Here is a 22,921-nt window from a genome sequence, read left to right on the forward strand (position 1 = left end):
AGCACCCCAGGCTTGGTATGAGAGGATCGATAGCTATTTGATGAAGCTGGGATTTACAAGAAGTGAAGTTGATCTGAACCTTTACTTTAAGGTTGAGAATGATAGACCTCTTATCTTGGTACTCTATGTGGACGATCTCTTTCTGACATGTGCAGACCCTCTTATTCATCAATGTAAGAGAAAGTTGGCTTCCGAATTTGATATGAAGGACCTAGGACTGATGCATTACTTCCTAGGGTTGGAGGTCTTGCAAAAGCCAAGGGAGATTTTCCTTTCTCAGGGAAAATATGTTGTGAAGCTACTTGAAAGATTTGGGATGGTGGACTGCAATTCCATGACTACTCCGATGGAACTTAACTTCAAAAAGTTATGTAGAAGTGTTGCGGAGCCCGATTTGGGAAATCCTTCCGAGTATCGTCAACTCATAGGGGCCCTCATGTTCTTGGTGAACAACCGTCTGGACATATGTTTTGCAGTGAACACATTGAGTCAGTTTATGGTCGAGCCTCATCATATACATTGGATTGCTGCCAAGAATCTCATGAGATATCTCCGGGGCACAATCACTTATGGATTGAGATACACTCCCGGGAATGTGAGGCTCCATGGTTACTCTAATGCAGACTGGGCTAGCAGTGTGGTGGATCGCAAAAGCACATCAAGATGTTGCTTCTCTCTAGGTTCTGCTTCAATATCATGGATGAGCAGGAAGCAGAAGTCGGTTGCTTTAAGCACCGTTGAGGCTGAATACATTGCTGCTAGTTTGGCCTCCTGTGAAGTTGTCTGGTTGAGGAAGCTCTTTAGTGAGCTGTTTGGACATGTGTTGGATACCATCGTGATCTTCTGTGACAACCAGAGTGGGATTCGTCTTTCTGAGAATCTTGTGTTTCATGATCGCTCCAAGCATATTGATATCAAGTACCACTTTATCTGGGATATGGTACAGCGGGGAGCAATAAGGCTCCATCATATTGGGACCGATGAGCAGGTCGCCGATATTCTTACGAAGCCCCTCGGGAAGGTCAAATTCTTAACCTTCCATGAACGACTTGGAGTCATGGAGAGACCCTCTTATGAGGGTCCTATATGAGATGGATAGTGAGCTCTGGGAGCTTTGGGGGGCTTAGGGCACTTCTTGGAGCAATGAGTGACCATAGGGTGACTCACCCTCCCCTCGTGGTGCGATGTGTACAAGGTGAATGGTTCACCTTCTCCTGTGATACCCCATGGTGGCATATGCATAGGTTGAGTGGTTCACCCTCCCCTATGGCATATGAGCAGGATGAATGGTTCACCTTCTCCTGCCGGCACATCATACCCATGCAATCCAAGACTCATGGGAAGTACCTCTCATCTGGCCAATGAAGATAGGGACCATAGTACTTTCGATGGACGCAGCGTGTACTACCGTACTCCCTATGCTAGGATGTTGATATTTATCTGGGATCAATGGAAACCAACTACGGGTCAATTAAGAGTGGTATGACACACTCTCTGTTGTTGGAGACTGACTTTGGGTCAGTGGAGAATGGTATGATAGATTCTCAATCATTTCTTCTTTCCTCATGGTTCAACAGAGCAGAGCAGAGCAGTGCAGTGACAAGGATGGTACAGATTGTCAGACAATTTGGCAAGTGATGTTCTCCCTAGTTGAGAGGGAATGCTAAATTTGGCAACTAGGGCCAAACATCACTTTGGACAACTCTTATGAGGCAGTTGATATTTTTCTTCGATTCCTCTTCCCGAGGGGTGTAGAATTGATCTAAGGATCATCCCATTCTGACATGTACAAATGAAGTTATGAATTTATTTTGATTATGGACAAATTGTCAAGGTCAATGAGCGATCAAATTAGCCTCCTCCAGCGTTCAACGTTGCATATAAATACAAGGTTCCTCCTCCTCATTTGGGCATCTCATCTCATTCATCTTTCTCTCTCTCATCTTGATTGGATACGGATTTCTGGGCCACTCTCTCTCTACACGTGCGAAAGGAAAACTGTCTTTTCTAGCTGCTGCGTTGACCAAATTTGACCGAAATTTCAGGAGGCTGACTTTGACCAATGTTGACCCTGTTTGACTTCAGTTTAGTGAGGGAGACTTCTATTTGGGCAGACCACTATTCGGGGCACAAAAATCGAGGCAATTTGACCCCTACATTGACCAGTGTTGACTGCCCTAATTCAGGTTGTTGCGTTGACTTTTGTTGACTAAATTTGACTAGTTATTTTCGGATTGTTTTAGTTTGCATTATCTTGTTGTTGGAGGCCGAGTTGACCAAGGTTGACTGAGCTGTTTTGGAGGTCAATTTCAGCCACGTTGACCAGCATTGACTTTCTGGTTAGGGCTTTTTGTTTCTGTTGTTTTGATTGATCAGTTTGGGCAATTGAATATTGTAAATTGTACTCTCTGTCTTTGTTGAACTTTTGAAGAATTATAAGAAGAATTGATCAAGGGTTCCCCACATTGGGGTTTGTCCCTGGCTGGTGCCATATCTTGTGTCCTCTTTTGTTGGCTTGTCTTCTGTTATTGTTTATGTTCTATCTGCATTTTACTATCATGTCGATGTGATTGCTAATCGGGATATGATATTGGGCTAATGAAGAAATTGAAGTAAAATTGCTCTAAGCAGAGAACACACCATTGTTATCCTAAAATTAACAACTAAGGTATCAGAAACACCATCCCTAACCCTCTAAAACGTCGTTCACTGCTTCTGGTACAGAAACGCATACAATCCGGCTTGGAAACGAATCCATCCCATTTCAGTTTTTTGGAAACGGCACTTTTCCAATCGGAAATAGGTTCGTGACGTTTTTCTAGTTTTTAGATCCATTTCCGAAATTATGGATCTGTATCACGATTTCCGGATTCATATCACGAAAATCGTGATATGGTTCTGGAAATTGTGATATGGATCACATAAATTCGGAAAAGGATCCAAGAAATTTTGAGTCCAATCCTCTGCAACGGATCTCTCAACGCCAGGAACGGATGAAATTGCCCTCAAACGCCAGCAACGGATGAAATGTTTTAACATTTTAATTGTTTGGTAACCGATTAAAAAATGTCATTTGTCATTAAACCTAAAGGCTCATATGACCGGCCTCATTTGTTCTTACCCACCTCTCATCGAGTCGTTGCGAAACCCACCTCTCATCAAGCCATTGTGAACAGTGAAGAGTCATCAGCATTGTTAACAATTGGAATCTAAATCGTTTGTTGGTCAACGGTAATTTGTAAACTATCATCCATAAGAGTTGTGGCCCGTAACCCGTGGCCTGTTGGTTGGTAAACCATAAGAGCCCGAGCCCTGTTGGTTGGTAAACTATAAGAGCCCAAGCTAATGGTCATTTGTTGGTAAAGTTTGTTCGAACTTTGAACTTGGAACTGGAGCCAACTCCCAAAGTCGATTGTCAGTTGTCTATTGGAACTTGCAACCGGAGTTGCCAAACTTCAAAGCCACATATTCAAAGTCGTGAGCCGAAGCCAAACTTGCCAAAGCTACCAGTTGAAACTTAAGTGGTTCCACCATTCCAGGCAAGTAGACGACGTATTTGTTCCACCGTTCAACTTTCAAGGGTTTTAACTTTTAACTCTTGTAAATTTGTTCATACATTTGGTTATAATGAGGATTGGGAAGTGCCATAATTTGTATTTGTTGTTATGTGCACGTATTCACAATTTGTAAACAAATCACTTTGCTTTAAGTTTTAACTTTTATGTCATTCCAATTTCCCAATTGTGAAACTTAAAAATGTCCTATTGGATGCTACTAAATTGTTTTCTTATTCTTACCATGGTCCATAATACCATTTGTATATAGACTCTAGAGAGTAAAAGGTATTTCGATTCCCATTTGTTCATAACCAACTTATGATCAAGGTATACACTAAGAAGTTAATAAAATCAAATCATTGGAAATTCACTTTGCCTTGTTGAACCGCCATGTTTATGAGAACTAAGTTAATTTAACTATTTAAAAATTAGTATTGGTCTAGCATTCATTTATCCAATAATTTACAATATAAATGCCCTTGGACCTTACCTAGATTGCAGAGAAGATAACCTTAACAAAATTGACAATTAATAATCCAAAGGTGTGTTTCACAGTTCATTGCTTTGTAATTTTTATGAGCATCTGGATTTTTGACTCAGAAGGAATCAATAATTTTGTGCAAAAGCACAAGAATAATAGTGCTTATTATAAACATATAAGATGAAACTTGAAAGGCTAGTCTTTAAATACCATTCCTCTTAAAACAACTTTCATTGAAGGGGGCAAATATCTTCTAGCGTGAAAACAAATTACAGTTGTAAATTTTAAAATTATTTGAGTTTGAATTTGTAATTGTCAATTTTATTTTGTAGTTTCCATTTACATCATCATGGAAACTTCAAGTTCATCCATTCCTCATGAGGAACATGAAATTGAATCTGCCCCTAAAGTTGATTCAAAGTCACCACTTTGGAAATATGTCACTGTTGTTGGGAAGATACAAGGAGGGGGGTCACTGGCATGGGTTTGCAGTGAATGTAAAAAGAAGTATAAGGAATCATACACCTAGGTTAAAGCACATTGACTTGGGTTAAAATGAGATGGGGTTCGAATATGCACTGGCCCACCTAAAGAGAATGGGATAGATGGAAATAGTTTAAGCAAGGAAAAACTTGCAAAATATCAGAAAGAACAAGACAAGGCAGATGTTAAAGCAAATGAAGCAAATCCTACCTCTCAATTCAAACAACCAACAAGATTGGGAGCATCTTCATCAAAGCCTCCACTTCCCTATTATGGAATTGGCAACCCTGGTTCAAAGCGGTCTAATTTGGGACCGTTTGAAAGGAGTTTTAATAATGATGCTTGAGAGACAGCAAATACAACTATAGTCAATTTATTTATGTAAATGGCCTTCCCTTTAACCTTGTGTGATCTCCTTACTATGCAAAGATGATCAAAGCAATGAATGAAGCCCCAAAAGGGTACAAGAGCCCTCGATATGAGAAGGTCCGCACTACAATGTTGAGTGTTAAGAAGTTAGATTTGAAGGATAAATAAAGCCCCATTCGTAATTCATAATGCATTTCAGGGGTGTCCATCATTTCTGATGGATGGAAAGATCAAAGGAATAGGCCTTTGATCAATGTGATTGCTCAAAGCCCAAAGGGAGCAATGTTTTTTAAGGCAATGGATTGTGAGGGGCGGCTGAAAGATTCCCAATTCATCACTGACACCTTGATTGAAGCAATTGAATTAGTGAGGCCAAAAAATGTTGTCTACGTAACAATTAACAATGCAATGGTGTGTAGAGCACTGGGCCTAATTATTGAAGGCAAATATTAGCACATCTTCTTGACACCTTGTGTTGTACATTCATTGAACCTCGTGTTGAGCAAGATGGGGAAGCAAATTGAATAGATTCAACTTATTTTTGAAGAGGCAAAAGAAATTCAAGCCTAAACTACCACATGTCCCAAGGCATCTATAGGGAATTTGCGAAGTTGGACCTCCTTAAAATGCCTAAACTTTAAAGTTTATTTCATAAATTCTAATTTCTATGACTCTAAATTCAAATATGTAAATTGGATTATCAAATGTCATGATTCGTTAATCATAATAGGTATTCAATCAATTATGATTTTTAATTTATTGAAACATTGGCACCTGCAGATTGCCGAGACTCGTTTTGCTTCTCACATCATAGTCTTAACAAGACTTATGCAGATGAAAGAAACATTACAATCAATGGTATGCAATTCTCTTTGGAACCAATGGAGGCAATCCCAATATGAAAGAGAACAAGCAATGAAAAGATTGGTTGTTGATGATGAATGGTGGGATAGATTTTTGTACCTCTTATCATTTACTAAGCCAATTGTGGATTTGCTCCACATGTTTGACACATATATGCCTGATTTGGAAGAGGTGTATGAGCACATTGATTCCATGATAGAGAAGATAAGGGTGGTTATAAATGCCAAGGAGAAAGACCTAGATGAAGTCTTTTACAGATAAGTAAAAGATATATTGACCAAAAGGCAGAACAAGATGACCACCCCATTGCACCTTTTGGCCTATACAATGAATCCAAAATATTATTCTGCAGAGTTGCTAAGTGATCCAGAAAGAACCGCACCAAACAAAGACCCAAAAGTCTCACAAGGATTTTAAAAAGCTTTTAGAAAGCTTTTTGTAGATCTTGAAATTGGGATTCGGATTTGTTCAGAGTTTGCTCATTTTATGGGATCAGAGGGTTTGGGTGTTGATATTGATTGTATGTGGGACAAGACCAGATTAAGTCCAATTGATTGGTGGAACTACTATGGTGGGGAACTTCCACATATCCAAAAATTGGCCATCAAGATCTTGTCACAAGTTGCTAGTTCCTCTTCAACAGAAAGGAACTGGAATACATATGGCTTCATCCATTCGGTGAAACGAAACAGATTGAGCTCCAAGAAGGCTGAGGAACTAGTGTATGTTCAGGTCTCATATGACTTTGTTTTGATGAGGAGACACCAATAGTTGGATCTTCAAGTGGACATGGCAGTAATGCTCTCACTCGTGGAAAGGATGTGGTTCTTAATTACATGGATGAAGACATATTTGATGATATGTAGATGTAATTTATGATGGTGTTTTAAACTTTTGAACAATGAACATTGAATACCATAATATGCCATATGAATAATGATAGTAAACTGTTAGTCATAGTTTATTTTGTACTTTGTACTATCGAGTGTGCATTATAATTTTGGTGATGATGTTGTCATGTTGATGATTGAAATTTGAAACAGAAACTTGATAATATGTTGAATCATGAATGTTATAATAATCATTAATGACGATGACAATGTTTATGCTGAATTGATTATGCATTTTTAGATATAGAATCTAGATTCTAAAATATGAATGGTAATATGAAATTCTTATTTTGCTATATATGTGTGTGTGTGTGCGCGCCGTTTCGTTGCCGTATCGTATCCAGATTTTTTGAAAATTTGCTGTATCAGTTTCAAACCCTGTATCCGTATCTGTTCTCGTATCTGTTTCAGTACAACTTAGAGTAAAAGCAGAAAGATGAGATGTGGTTAATAAAGGCTAGAAATAGACACTAATAGAACTCCAAACTGTCCTTAACATTCCAAAAATCATCTGTCTAAGATGACAACTATGCAGCATAATCTGGCCTCGAACAACTGACATCCATTCTGTTTGGTTGAAGAAGAATGAATGCCCAAAGAAAAAATCAAGAAAAAGTAGGACAAAGTAGAATAAGAACTGCGTCATTTGAGAATGCACCACCTAAAAAAGCAGCAGTCTACTGTTGGTCATAAGTACTAGCTAACATATCATCAGAGCTTTAGTGTTGTATCATATCGATATTGCACCAAGTTTTGGGAGGAGGGATGAGGATGAAATAGGGAAGAGAACAAGGATATCGCTTATAAATAACTATCATACATAATCATCTTAAGCTTTTACTTATAAGGCCCCTATAAAGAGTAGTGGCTTCCAATTGGCAAAGTTGGATCGAGAGAGCTAGATTTGTGACTGTTCCAGTTGTAATACTCTTCTGAATCTACCCATTTTTCTTATGCATTAAATTCTGAAAATCTGCATAAATTTTGTGTCTGACAGTATTCCTGTTTTTGCAAGATAGTTTTGTAGTGTATAGGAATTTCTATATGTTTAAAGTAAACCTGATTCTGGCCAAGATTAGGGTTTCTAAAACCCTGGTCTGAGCACCCATTCAACTGTTGCTGCTTGACATATTTTTGTTTTTTGAGGCTGAGTCAATTCTAATTCTATCCATTTTCCTCTTGGTTAGTAAAACCAACTAAAACCAAACGATAAGAAAGCCCTTTAGGCCCCTCATTCTCAATTTTGAAGCACATGAACAGAGAATGTGCCCCATAAAACCTTCAAAACGTCTCTCTCAGACACAAGGTTACAGATGCTAACATTCCACAGGGCCAGGTCAGGAATATATGTTTCACATTATTATTCACTAAACTACCATAATCCCCATATTACAAACTGAAAATGCTGGCCAAAGATATAATTGTGGATAAATCATTTCAACGTAAGAATATATGAAGTATTTTCTCCTGTGTATTGATAAAATATAAAAGTAAATAAATATATAACAAATGATAGCTACTCCACTACCCATGTGAAAGTAAATGGCATAGATATATAAGATATTTGTTTTCTTACTATGAAGCATTAAAATAATACTAATATAGCATGGAACAAATGTTCATTCCTAAACTGTTTATTATAACATAAGAACCAATGGAGGAATCTCACTCAATAAGCAGGAACATAACTTTAGTAACTACGGAATAGGCAATCATTAAAATTCAGTTAATACTGCTCTACTCAAGAAAATTGAAATATTTCATAGTTAAAAAATTCACCTAGTTGAGCCATGAGAGAAAGCTGCAATATGGTACATTGAGGCAAAATCAAGACAGAGCCTATGATCCCTATCATCACCCCAGCCCCCCCAACCTTTAAAACCAGCCTGGTAACCTCCTTGATGCTCATACTTGTATATCTCCCATTCAGGCTTTATATTAACAACTTTGTCAGTTTCTTCAATTGCAGGAGTTGCCTGACCATTGTCAAAACATGGAACGCCCTTGTTGGTCCCCTGATGCAAGCCACATTTTCCAAAGTGAGCTGCACTTCTTCTAGGCCCTCTCAAAGAGTAAACCGGAGTGCCAAACGAAGGATACACAACTGCCCACATGGTTATATCCCAGTTGTAATCATCAAAAGCACAAAACTCTCTTGCCTTAGAATGGATTTTTCTCCAAACTGTTCTATTGAAAGCATACCCAATATTGCCCATCTTCTCGGCAATCAAATTCTCTGACTTTTCTCCCTTATAATTCACATCAGAAGGAGCCAAATTTGTAGCATAGCACTCAACACACTTCTGTTGCTTCAATGTAGATAAAATTTGAATATTTCTGTAAGCATTGGGAAAAATAAAATGGTCTTCTTCTATGAAAAGTATATGTCCAGTGTGTCGACTGGTTTCTTCCATCCCATCCCAAACCCAATTCATCATCCACCACCAATGGTGCTTCAGAGACACTATTCTCGGAGACCTATGGTTTCCATACTGATCAGCTTTTCCTTTACACTTTGTAAGCAAGGGGTCATCCTTATTCTGGCAATCTCCAGGTGACACGCCTGGAAATGAATTAACAAACAAGTGAGGGGAATAGGGGGCAAAAATCTGTTTTACCTGGCAAAACCTTATTCCTTCCACTATCTTATTCATTTCCTCAAAATACCCATCATGGCTTACAATTAATAGCGTCTCATCAATGCCCTGCACTTTGGAAAGGCTATCTACAACTAACTGCAAATACTTTGGTCTATTGTGCACATACAGAACAATCGTTATATGATTTTTCGCCAACTTTGGATGAAGATCTATGTTAAGAGGTAGCAAGGAGTTTCTTCTTTCAAGCTCTCTGGATAAATTATTTTGAGGGGGTAGATAGAGTTCCTTATTGAAAAGGATTACATTTATTTCCCTGGAGTCCCTACGGGCAGCCTGCGAAAACCCATTTGGTGTATGGAGAAGAACAAGCAGCCCCAATAACCCAATTCCAATCAAACAAGCCAGGGTACCGAAACGCTTCAATGCGACCTTATTACTGCGGTTTCTGTTCTGTGGAACCATGGTTATCTAGATTGTATATCTCATTGTATTATCTATTGTAATGACAAAAAACATGCAGGATGACTGCTACCCACCTCGAATTTTATTTGCTGGCCTCGCAGAAGACTAGAAACCAATTGAACCAGTGTAATACTCATTGTCAAATAACTGAATTTCGGCTTTGAAAATACATGATTTCTGAGGCGTTTATTCATCTGAAGCCTCTGCCATCAACAGCCAGATATATCTGCTCTTCATAACCCTATGAGGAGGTCAAAACTCCCCCCTGTTGCATGCCCTTAACGAGAACCACCTCTCGCCGTTCGGCCAATTCATAGAAATGTTGACCTGCGATCGAATCCAGTCTGCCTTTCAGCAATTTCATAGAAATGTTCAGCCTGGAACCCGAGTCCAGTCACCAGCGTCGGAGAAAGCTAATTCTTAACTTTGATTTTTAGGCACGCATCACTAAGCAACAACATAATCAGGAGGTTCTCCTTGTGATTTGACCGGATCAGCATCACTCACCTTCTTCTCTGTAGACTTGTATAACTAAAATTTCACCTAATTAGAAATTAATTATAGTTAAAGACTTTGACCATCCAAATTTGACCTGATTATAAATTATTTTTTCATTAAAAATCAATTTAAATTTACTTGAATATTTTACAATTAAAAAAAAAAATTGATAAATTAGATTTAGATCAAATTATATGGAAAGTTGAAAAATGTGAAAGAATCTTAATTGGAACGGTTTGTGAATTGTTTGGTTTTCCCGTTATGTGGGTATAAATCTAAAAATATGTTGTAATTGACTGTTGATAACATTTATAGTTATATTTATTATAATAATAATAATATATTTTTTTAAATAATTTTAAGTAAATCAATAATAATAAATAAATATTTAAATATTAATAATAATAACAATAACAACTACTAAAAATTTAAATATTAATAATAATAACCACAACAACTAAAAATTTGAAAAATGATTGTTCCGTTCTTCATAAGACATGTCAGAAAGATGTAGAATGTGCTTGTTCAATAAAAATTATCCCTAAACTTTTCAGATTCAGCGCTTTGTCGTTGATGACGTAAATAGCTTGAAACAAGGTACACTTGTGGTTATGATTTACCATTCACGATTTAACGTAAAAGAGGGTTAATGGGTATAATGTGCGGAAAGGTTGTTTTGTTTTTATTATTTTAATAGAGGGTATTAATTATTAAGTTTATTTATTAGCAATGTATCACATGTTGTAAAGAAAATATTATAAGATATAAATTTGAAAAGAAATATAACCTATAAAATATGATTGAAGATAAAAATTAGTAAACAAAATGTTAGTCAAAGCGAGAAGATGAAAAGAAATCATTCACATTATGTCAAATTGAGAGATCCTAGTCAAAAGTAGTTGTTGGTCTTTTTAGCCGTTGGAGGCTCTGCTCTGTCTATTTAACTTGCTAAGCTGGATCTGTTTCTTCAACTTGTCCTGACGATGAACCACACTGGTTGGTTCGAAACGCGTCGACAAATGGTGTTTCATGTGATCTTCACCGAAAAATCTTTTGTAAACTTGATATGGATCACAGAAGCCTAAACTCTAAGATTTTATAACCTTTCCAACATAGATTGCCTATTAATCTTCAAAGATGGTATTTCAAGTTCTAATAGCAAATATTTGATAGATTTTGAAAAAATTCAAGTAGTAGATGACATTAGATAAGCTAAATAAAATAATATTAATTCATGAACAATATGATACCTATCTTTTCAAATCTAAATTTGCATCACAGCCTATTGTAGCTGCCACAACCACCCTTCAAAATTTTGGCTCGCATGCAAATTTCAGAGCCTACCTTGGATCCTCCGATAAATCATCCTTAGTCACTTGTGGGTAAGCTGATGATTTCAAGCTCCCCTCCCTAATCTTGAGAGTTGTCTGTGTTCTCATCTTTATGCAGCATGTGTCACCTTTGGACATAGGGGTTGTTGTTTGGCATGCAAAGGGAATGGTGTTTTGCTTAAAGGGAAATCGTGCGTGCATGAGTTGTTATGATCACGTAGACATGTTTCACACTCACTTCACGCACTCTTGTCACGAAGGTTGTTGCATCAAGCAGAGTATGTTTTATACATTCTGGATGGTCTATGTTGCATCACTAAGTGTTCATGTGCGATCACAGTCAAGTATTATCAATGTTTACATATGTTTCACTGATCTCACACTTAGCCAATTTCCTAAGCAACTTAGCCTCATTCAGCCTCCCAGAATTGTGCACTTTTCTTCTGCAACCCTCAAGCTTCCTCCCTTGCTTGCTGGAACTCCGCAGTGTGTAGAGACCCTAGCCTCCCTTGGCATCCAAAACTACACAGTGGTTTCCTCAGTGTCCTTCCTTGTTATCGGGAAAACTAGTGTCTATACAGAGCTGCTAGTCCCACTAAGGCTGGTAGCTACCTTAGAAACAAACACACTAAAAACTACTTTCGTTTTCCTTTATGAGAAATAGATAAGAGAAGAATAAGGAGACCAACCTCTGTCTTGCGCTTGGTTCCTTGCTTGATTCCTCTCTCTTCTGATAGGTCTTTGCCACTCACTTCCTTGTCTACCCAGCTTCAAAGAGTACCTGTAGAATCAAAGCAGCATAACACTATCCAAGAACATATATCTATTATCATAAACAATATAGGATCAGATGTACATTGACCACACAAATGCATAAATCATTAATTATACAAGGATGTGGAGGAAAACTTGAATAGCTTTATTGATAATCAAGAAAGAGCAAAGAGGATTACAACCAATTGTTCTGACCCAGCATCATCCTCTCAGCAAGAAAGCCCTTCTTCACCTCATGAAAAGCTTAGATCACCCAATACTATGATATTGCACCCAGAAACCAACAACACTTCCTTACAAGATACAAAATTCCAGCCTCCAGATCTATGGGATGAGGGATCCATATATAGATGTCTGCAAGGGGGGTGAGTCAGCTTTTGAGATTTGATTAGTGTCTTCTCTCTTATAGTTCTTGATTCCACTTGGAGATTGATGATCTCTTACTCATCCCTGGTCGAATTCAGAGAGGCAAGTGTCACAGGAGAGGTTTCTGGAAGATTCCATGCTCCTCCACCTTGCGGATTGACCCTGCCATTTGTCCCTTCTCGCCCATCGCACCCCATAGAAGGGTTTTTTGACATGCATCGCACCTACTGTGTGTATTCAGGTGGGATGCAACGCACTTTGCCTATGGAGCAGGTGAAATGGTCCAGTTTTGACCAGTTCTGAGTAGTTTTTCATGGAGAACTTCTGGGAGATGCTATAATCAGTTGACCTTGTTCTTTTAGGGGTTGGAACAACACCTTTAGGGACTTAGGAGCCCTTGGTTTATGGACATTTATGCTTGGGGTTGCAGTGCCCAAAAATGTCTATAACATTCCTCCAGCCAAAACCCACTATCTTCAGAAATTGCGCAGTGTTGTTGTTGCTCAGTTGTTGAGCCAACACTACACTCCAGAAATGCGCAGAGCAGTCTGGCTACCCTACATTCAGAAATTGCGCAAAGCTGTCCTCCCAAGATCCCCATCCCGTAGCAGTGTCCTGTGCCTAAAAACTGCGCAGTGTTGTCCAAGCTGCCCTGTCTGTCTTACATGCAGAAACTGCGGAGATGGGCCTCCCAGGGTCTCATTCTGGCAGCATTCACTGTTTGCTGAAACAACATTGACCTATCTCTCAGTGACAACTGGAAAAGGTGACATGTTGAGATCACTCGCAAGGAGTTAAGGAGAGGGACCAAGAGACCGAGTGATGGAAAAAGATCAGGACTGCATGAAAACTCTGTCAAATACATGATCATCTCAAGGGTAAGTATGGTAAGTAAAGAACACCTTTCGAAGTACACCTCTTAGTTGAGTTTGCAGGACTATTTGTCATCATCATATCATCATGTCTTCAGCAACATGCATGTGTGCAAACACAAAAGTCATTTCATGTGTTTCCTCTACATGTCTTGCTTCATTTTTGCTTGTTTGACCAACTGTCGTCTTCGGCATGTTGATTGTTATGTCATGTTTCCGACCTTGTTCTGGTGATATTGAAGGTTTGTCTTCGTGCGCATGAGTTGTTTCGACTATGTAAACACCCGTTGCACTCACACACAATGTTGTAAGCATTGTCACGCAAGTGTCGTCACGGTCGTCTGAAGTGTTGCACTTGTCACTTGCACCCTTCAGTCAGTCACACTTAGCATGTTGTCTTGTTGGTTTGAGGTGTCTTGTCGTCGAGTCAAGTTGAGTGTGTGTTCACAAGATCATGTATACATGAGTTCACTCACTCACACGCTTAACCATTTTGCTAAAGAATTGTCAACCGACCACCCTCCATCAGTCGGACCTCCGCTAAGCTGCACTGCGCAGTCTCAGCCCTCAGTGACCAAGCACTGTTGCCCAGAACTGCGCAGAACTTGAGGCTACCTTACAGGCAGTCTGCACTGCAAAATCCTGGAATCAACCTGGCTAACTATCCCCCAGAACAACGTAGAAGTTGCCCAATAAGTCATTTCAGTCTGCGCTTCCCACAAGCCTATCCATCAAGCCTCTCGTTGGTTGACTGGAGAATTTAATTGAGCAATGACCCAGGGCTGCACTCATCTCCAAAATTGCGCAAAAGTTCCCAGTTTGCCTTCTTGCATTGCCTAAAGAAATTGCGCAGACAAGAGGGACATGCATTCACTGCCTGTTGCTACACTGTCTCTGGAAATTGCCTAGATTTGTTAGTCAGCCCCCCTGACAGCCTACCAACCACTCCTCCTAAAAATTGCGCAATTTTCATGGACAGTCCACTTACTGCCCGACACCCCGCTCAACCCGGAAATTGCGCAGACATGTCCTGCATGACTGCCTCCCAGATCTGCGCAGTTCTAGCTAGCAAGCTCCCGCAGCCCGATCCTGGCCTCCTCTAGAAATCTGTGCAGTTTTCACTGCCAATGCCTCCTATTGCCTACACTACCTTCCCTGGAAAAATTGTCGCAGTTCTACCACCCAGTGGAGCCAGATCCCACCGATGTCACTGTTGTCCCAGACTGCTCAACCCAGCCTCTCAGTGACCTCTGCGTAGTTTTTCCCGACAGTGTCCCAGAGCCTCGCATCTCAGCCTGACATGTGCTTTGCGTTGTTTCAGAGCCTTGTCCTCTCTCCCGGTCACCTACACTCGGAAACGAAAGACAATGCATCATGGTAGACTAGGGATTTCTGGATTTGATGTCGTCTTGTCATGAGTGATTGCAGAAACAGGTACATGGATGAGACATGGCACGACGACGAACGAGGTGAACAAGGAGCGCACGCTAGAAGACTTGCTCGCGGTTGGACGAACACATGAAGCATACCAAGTAGCAAGCGAAGGAGACACGTGCACATGAATGGACCATCAAGCACTAAGACCATTGAATGTTGAAGTTTCTAAGTTTACTTAGTTAGAAACCCTCCATGCACTTTATCTGATTTATTCCTACCTACTTGTTATTTTCCTTAACAAGTTATTTACAATGTAAATACTGAAAATAAACACTAGTGCATGCTCAACATATTACAGATCAGCAACTAAAAGAAACAAGAACAAACACACCATATGACACCATTATTTTTGGACTAATGTCCCTGGAAAAACCCAATGTGGGAAAACGGGTGCAGCTATCTGAAGGTTTTCTTATTAAGCAATATCAGAGTACAATTTGGGTGCCGAAACTAGCCTACCCAACAGAGAATTTTCTTGGCAGTAATACCTCTCAATTTCTGACAAATCTACTGGCTGAAACCCCGGATAATCCTTCCAGCAGCTACTCAGCACCAATCTGCCCCAGAAACCCCAGCATTTGCCCAATCTAGACTGCATCAACCTCTCCTAGCCGAGCGCTGACCCTGTATCAGCCACTCTTGGCCTACATCAGCCCCAGGAGGCCCTGCGTCAGCTACATTGGGCCCTCTAGTGCTCTGCACAACACTTAGCTGCCTCTGCGTGGCCCGTGTGAGCACTAGCTGCTCCTACGTCTCTCTCTCTAGCTACTCTGCTGCTATCCCGGCGCTATCTCTGCCTCTCTGTCTCTTTGTACTCAATGCCCCTCAGCTGCTCTCCGATCACTGATTCTATCTCTCTTAGCAAACCCCGCCCTAGAGAATAGAATGACTGATCACTCTGGTGTGTTCTCTAAGTGACCCTCAAGCCGCCTCTTATACTTTTGTTGTTGACATATCAACGACTGAGATTAAGTCCCTAATCAACACCTAAGATTGGATCTGGCTTAATCCTTGTCTTTTGGACCATTCTAACACAAATTCATATTAATCCACATTAATATTTTATTTTCCCTAAGTTTAGACTTAGAGACTCCATTAAAATATTAATTATTTTAATATGTCCTGATCTGTTTAGAATCTGCCCAAACCCTTTCTGGGTATTGGAGATCTCATGTGCCCCAACCTCTCCGCCAAATTTTGTGGATAGAGCACATCTGATGCTACCCCAAATCAACACTCCCTCTTAGCGAGGACAATGCTCTAGCAATACTCCTCACTGAGTATTACGTTGATCATCTGGCATTGGTACATGTTCTAATGCTAGGCCTTCCTGCCCAACATGCTCTGCATTGTTGTATCCTGTACTATTGCCCATGGTTCTGCCACTACCACTGCTGCATCTGTACGACAACTCCCTCTGCATTCGTGCTGCTGCTAGTCCTTTCTCCCAGTACTGCATCCGCACTGCACCTCCTCTCATCATGCTGCATCGTGTTGCCCACTGCTGCACTGCAACTCAGTTACTGAGAAGTAAGTAACTGATCTCCCAACTAACCTCCCTGTTGGGCTAGAGATGCCCACTGATGTTGAAGCCCCCTCTGCCACTAACAAGTGCTCCCTCTCTGACCTCTGCATTGTTGCAACAGCTCCCTGCATCTTGCACCATTGCACACCTCTCCATGTCATCCTGCATTGGTGCAACACTCCTGTGCCTCTCGCACTGATGTAGCCTGATCACCTTGCGCTGTCCCGGGACTCCTACACTGTAGCTCTCTCTGCTGCTCCATCTGCATCTGTCTCTACCTGACTGAGCCAGTCCTGCTACTCCTCGATGGGCCTCCCGTAGAAAGGTCTAATCCAAGAGGCTGGGTACCTCGAGGATCTTGCCCCTCATCGCCTGTAGTCCACCTGACTACAGCTCGATGTCTCCCCACTTCCGCTCAAGTGGCGTGTGTGCACTCATGGCACAGTCATCATCTGTCAAAACTTCTTTCTTTGCCCGTGCTGGTGCTGCCTTATTCTCGGAAGACTCTCCCTTACTCTTCTTCCTTGGACACTGGGTCACACAATGACCCAGCTCCCCATAGTGGAAGCACTTGATCTTGGAGAGATCTTTCTTCTTCCGCTTTTCCTGCTTTCCCTCAGATGCTAGGGCCACATCTTCCTCCTCCTGCTTGACTTTGATCCCCTTGTTGTTGCTACCTGTCTTCGACTGCCATCTGATCTCTTCCTGGCGAAGAGCTACCCACATCTCGTCCCAAGGTGGAAGTGTCCCTCTGCCCAGTATACTCTGGACAAATACTTCCCAGTATTCTGAGACAGCATTCAGGGTTGTCCTCGCCATTAGCTCCTGATCTGGTCTTGCTCCTATAACATTCAATGTAGAAATTTTGAATAATAAACACTTATTCACAGAGATTATCCCGATTATACACTATTGCGGAATACATGCACAATACATAATCTCCTTTACGTTGATCATCAATTTAGCAGCATAAAAAACAATGAAACATCAATCGCATGCACATATTAACATAGTATGTAACCCGGGGAAAGCTTACAGCTGAAAACCCCACACTATCTGTATATTAATGATTGAGAACATGTAACAATACATAGTACAATACTCCTCACAAGTATCCAACACTATCTCCGCCTGTTACACACAAAACTAGCTCAGATTCGAACAAGTCACAGGTTCAAATCTCCTCCGCTGCTTTGCTTGCCTCCACTGCACAATCCAAGGTGAAAATCACGTGAGCATAGGCTGCAATTACTTTGGTATTGGCCCACACTGTGCAGTCCTCATTGGCATAACTCAATCAATGCATGTGCAAAATCTCATGCACAACTGATAGTCACAACTCACCCTTTCACTTACCTCTAACACCTGTCTCTGTTGAACTATCCATGCACTGAGTTAACTGATGTATTCTTTAGTTTCTTTATGAGGTAATAGCTAGTGAATTAATTAACAATCAATTCACACAACTCATCACTAGTGTATTATTTAGTTAGACTAAATACAACTAGTTCAACTAAGTCAAACTGAACACAACTCCATCAACTCCACATCCAACTCCACAAAACTCACATGCATGAGTTCTAACTGAAGTCCTCCATGCAATAGCTCAACTAACACATAAGAAACCATGTGATTCCTTCTTTCAGTTGCATGTTCCACATCCGTAGCTCGAACTGAAGTGCTCCAAGAGAATAAGATAATGTTTACAGTCCAACTATTATTAAGGGCTAATAATATTTGACTATTTCTATTTTTAGCCCGGCAGTCTAAAAATAGACTCTGGTCACTCCGCTGTGAACCAAAAATAGAAGTCCATCTATTTTTCCCAACATGACCAATCATCCATAAACAACATCCTGCAACTCATAGACCATGATCCATATGTCTAAAAATAGACTTTGCACCAAAAATAGCCTACGGGCCCACTTAGTGAAGGCGACTCCTTTCCACTAAGCTCCATCATCTTGTTGCATTTTCAACACTCCCTCTCAAAAATATATGGATTATCAGCAACCCTTATCCTGCTTCTGGAATGTTCTGCATGCAACACATTTTCCCGATCCACTTGCTCCGACAACACTTGGAACAAAAACACTCCCAACTGACCACTCTGTTGGGCTAGGAACATACTTTGATGCTGAATCTCTACATGCTGCTGACAAGTGCTCCCTCTCTGACACCTACGCTACTGCAACATCTCCATGCATCTCGCATCATTGCGCACTTCTCTGTGCCACCTAGCACTGTGCAAAACACTTGTGCCTCTCGCATTGTTGCAGCCTGCTAGCTATGCGCTGTCCTGGGATTCCCTGCACCATTGCTCTCTCTGCCGCTCCATCCGCATCTGTCTCTACCCAATCAGTCAGTTCCTGCTACTCCACATCGGGGCTCTTGTAGCAAGGTCTCATCCAAGAGGTTGGGTACCTCAAGGATCCTGCCCCTCCTCCTTGGGACGATCAATCCACATCACCCCACCTCCTTCCTGGAGGTATGGCTGCATGCGATCCCTCAGCCCACCTGGCTCGAAGTTTCCCCCTATTGGAGGTCTCTGCATGAGTAGATGTCTCTACTCAATCTCCTCTCAGCTTCCCTTGTTGTGGCTGCTCCACAACCTCCTGAAGCTGCTGCACCAATCGTGGCTCCTCCACAATCGTCTGAGACTTCCTCTGGCTCTGCATGTTGAGAGGTAATATACGCTCCCTCTCAACCACCAAGTCTCCATCAGTTGCCTCGCTGCTCAAGGCTTTTCATGCATCTTGAACCTCAAGAGCATACAGGTTCTTGACCCGTGAACCAATCTGCTTCACCTGTCTAGTGATGATGTGTCTAAGGAAAACCTTTCCCTTACTGAAGACTACATCATAACCTCCGTCTTCCAGCATCGCAATCGACACCAAGTTTCTCTTCAGTCCTGGTACATACTTGACATCGGTCAAGGTAAGGCGAGCTCCATGCTCCCTCTAAAAAATAACCGTGCCTACACCTGAGACACTATACTTCTCATTATTACCCATCGCTATGAGTATCTGGAGATCTTTCTCCTCCAAAGTACTGAACAAACTCTTGTCACTGGTCATGTGGAAAGAAGCTCCACTGTCAAGAAACCAACCACTTCCCACCATGGATGAAACCATGCATGTGAAGAGTGTGAAATCCAACTCAAACTGTGAAGCAAGTGCCTCACCTTTAGATCCTTCCCTGGATCCCTTCTTGGATTTCTTCTTTGGGCAATTAGCAGCATAATGACCTAACTCATGACAACAAAAGCATCTCACCTTCGACTTGTCAACCTTCTTCCCATCATTGGAAGAACTGGATTCGGAAAGAGAACCATTCTCCTTCCCCTTCTTCACCTTACTCACTAAGGCACAGTTCTCCTCATCATGCATGGATGAAGAATTGTCTCTGGTGCTCCGTCTGATCTCCTCTTGCACAAGATCTGACCAAAGTCTCTCCCATCCTGGCAATTTCCCCGGACCATTGACAGAGTCCTGATAGGAACGCCAACTCTTCGGAAGACCAAGGAGAGCCAAGCTCACCAATTCCTCATCATCAACAGTTACCCCCACACTTCCCAGCTCATCCTGGCATTGGGTGAACTTCGTGAGATACCTGGGCATGCTGTCTCCATTCTCACACTTAATGTTTCTAAGTTTATCCTTCAGCGCCAACTTCCTTTGGTCGCTCTTGCTTTGGAGTAGATCTGTCAACGCTTTCCACATCTAGTATGGAGAAGCCTTTCCATGCAGGCTGGACACAATGTGATCCTTCATGCCCTCCAACAGAATCCTTCAACACTTTGCTGTCTTCTTTTGCCAAGCCACAGCTTCAGCAGCATCAGTAGGTTTTGGGACTTCAGCATCTATGAAATCCTTCAACCCATTGTCATCTAACACCGCCTCCATCCTGTCTTTCCATGCAATATAATTCGAGCTGCCCTCAAGAGCATACTCCAATCGCAATCCGTTGAAAGACATTTCAACTTTGACACCAAGAAAACACTGCTGCAAATTCGAATTCCACCAGCTCAAAACTCAACCGCTTCTGATCTAAAATTCATGAGAACAAAGTATTTCTCGTATAGAGATTGACTGTATGGGCATTCATCGGATATCTCACCTTCCAAAAGACGGATGAATCCAGAGGCTACTTGGCCCGATTACAGACTCTGCCTGAAGAAATAAAATGTAATCACTTTCTGAATAATAGATCTGATGATCAATCCTCGCTTTGATATCCTGTAGAACTTTTTCTACAAATCAAAGAGCTCTGATACCATGTAGAAATTTTGAATATACCATGTAGACAATTTTGAATACATAAATACATATATTCCAGATTATTACATACACGATTATACACTATTACATGCACAATACATACATAATCCTCTACATTCAATCATCAATTTAGCAGCATCATAAACAATGAAACATCAATCGCATGCACACATTAACACAGTATGTAACCCAGGGAAAGCTTACAGCTGAAAACCCCACACTATATGTATATTAATGATTGAGAACATGTAACAATACATAGTACAATACTCCTCACAAGTATCCAGCACTATCTCCACCTGTTACACACAAAACTAGCTCAGATCCGAACAAGTCACAGGTTCAAATCTCCTCCGCTGCTTTGCTTGCCTCCACTGCACAATCCAAGGTGAAAATCATGTGAGCACAGGCTACAATTACCTTGGTATTGGCCCACACTACGCAGTCCTCATTGGCATAACTCAATCCATGCATGTGCAAAATGTCATGCACAACTGATAGTCACAACTCACCCTTTCACTTACCTCTAACACTTGTCTCTGTTGAACTGTCCATGCACTGAGTTAACTGATGTATTCTTTAGTTTCTTTATGAGTTAATAATTAGCGAATTAATTAACAATCAATTCGCACAACTCATCACTAGTGTATTCTTTAGTTAGACTAAATACAACTAGTTCAATTAAGTCAAACTGAACACAACTCCATCAACTCCACATCCAACTCCACAGAACTCACATGCATGAGTTCTAACTGAAGTCCTCCATGCAATAGCTCAACTAACACATGAGAAACCATGTGATTCCTTCTGTCAACTGCATGTGCCACATCCGTAGCTCAAACTGAAGTGCTCCAAGAGAATAAGATAATGTTTAGAGTCCAAATATTACTAAGGGCTAATAATATTTGACTGTTTCTATTTTTAGCCTGGCAGTCTAAAAATAGACTCTGATCACTCTGCTGTGAACCAAAAATAGAAGTCCATCTATTTTTCCCAACATGGCCAATCATCCATAAACAACATCCTACAACTCATAGACCATGATCCATATGTCTAAAAATAGACTTTGAGCCAAAAATAGCCTACAGGCCCACTTAGTGAAGGCGACTCCTTTCCACTAAGCTCCATCATCTTGTTGCATTTTCAACATTCAACTGGTCTCGGATCTCATTCAGTCCTCTGAAGAAGGTGTCAATCAATTGTTCCTTCTTCATCTGATACGACCTCATCTAATTCTCAAGTAGCATTCTTCTCTGCACAAAAGTATGCTGGTACAACTTCTTGAGAGCCTCCCACATCTCAAATGTCATTTCCTTCTCGGCTATATGTGGTACCACATGATCCTTGACCCCGTCAAGGATAATGCACTTGGCCCTCGCCATCGCCTCCTCGTCCCTGTCATTCTCACCGAGGTCGACTGGGACAGCTATTACCTTCAAGGCAAAGTTCTTGAGATGATTCCTGTCAAGCACGGATAAGATTCTAGCCTTCCAGACTGCGAAGTTCAATTCTCCGTCCAGTCTATCTTGGTCTCTTACCCCGTGTGGTGCCATGATGCTCCTCTACTTCCCTCCTGGAAGTTCTCTGTCCGACTCCTTTGAGTCTCCACTTCCCGTCTGGAAGTTCTCTTCTGGACTCCCTCTGAGTCCCGATATCCCTTGTGGAAATCCTTCTGCCGCTTGTCGAGATGCCCCCTACTCTGATCGACTTGTGCAGCTGCATTGCTGATCCGGGTTCCTCGGTTAGAAACCCTCGGTAACAACTCCTCTAGCCCTGCTCTGTCAGGTACTGTTCTGACTACAGTACCTCACCAGCTCCACTCTGCAATATTCCTGCAGCCTTCTAGACCCCAGCAACTGCGTTTAGGTGAAATGTGTCAGCCCCTCTCTGCCTCACGCTAACTCTGCGTCACCCCGGATGGGTCTGCGTCAGCCTTGGGATGCCCTACGTCAACCCTCTGACCCTTTGCGTCAGCAACACTGGCCTCTCTAAGGTTCTACGTAGCTCCCGGCTTCCTCTGTGTGGCCTTGGCTGGCCCTGTGTCACACTCCTTGGCTTCTACGTTGCTAGAAACAGCTTCTGTCACCTCGGGACAATTGTTTTTTGTTGCTATTGCTCTGCTAGACTGATGT

The 22,921-nt window shown here is 41.4% G+C and overlaps 1 protein-coding gene across 14 annotated transcripts in view; it reads right to left on the reverse strand.

Annotated features, from left to right (window-relative positions):
• LOC149142269 (beta-1,2-N-acetylglucosaminyltransferase II) overlaps positions 1-10,210 on the reverse strand; it is a 66,103-nt gene extending 55,893 nt beyond the window's left edge. For 8 of the 14 annotated variants that reach the window (XM_089447004.1, XM_089447009.1, XM_089447010.1 and 5 more), the window contains exon 1: positions 8,424-10,209. In XM_089447004.1, the coding sequence (XP_089303130.1) occupies positions 8,424-9,706 (1,283 nt within the window). In that variant the 5' untranslated portion in view covers positions 9,707-10,209. Of the gene's footprint in view, positions 1-8,423 lie in introns of all 14 variants that reach the window. The other 6 variants (XM_089447015.1, XM_089447011.1, XM_089447012.1 and 3 more) reach the window with 2 other exon arrangements.
• Between the last annotated feature and the right edge of the window lie 12,711 nt (positions 10,211-22,921).

Source organism: Pinus tabuliformis, chromosome X (genome assembly GCF_031772625.1).
Source record: "Pinus tabuliformis cultivar Carrire ecotype Pingquan chromosome X, CPIR1, whole genome shotgun sequence".
NCBI lineage: Eukaryota > Viridiplantae > Streptophyta > Pinopsida > Pinales > Pinaceae > Pinus > Pinus tabuliformis.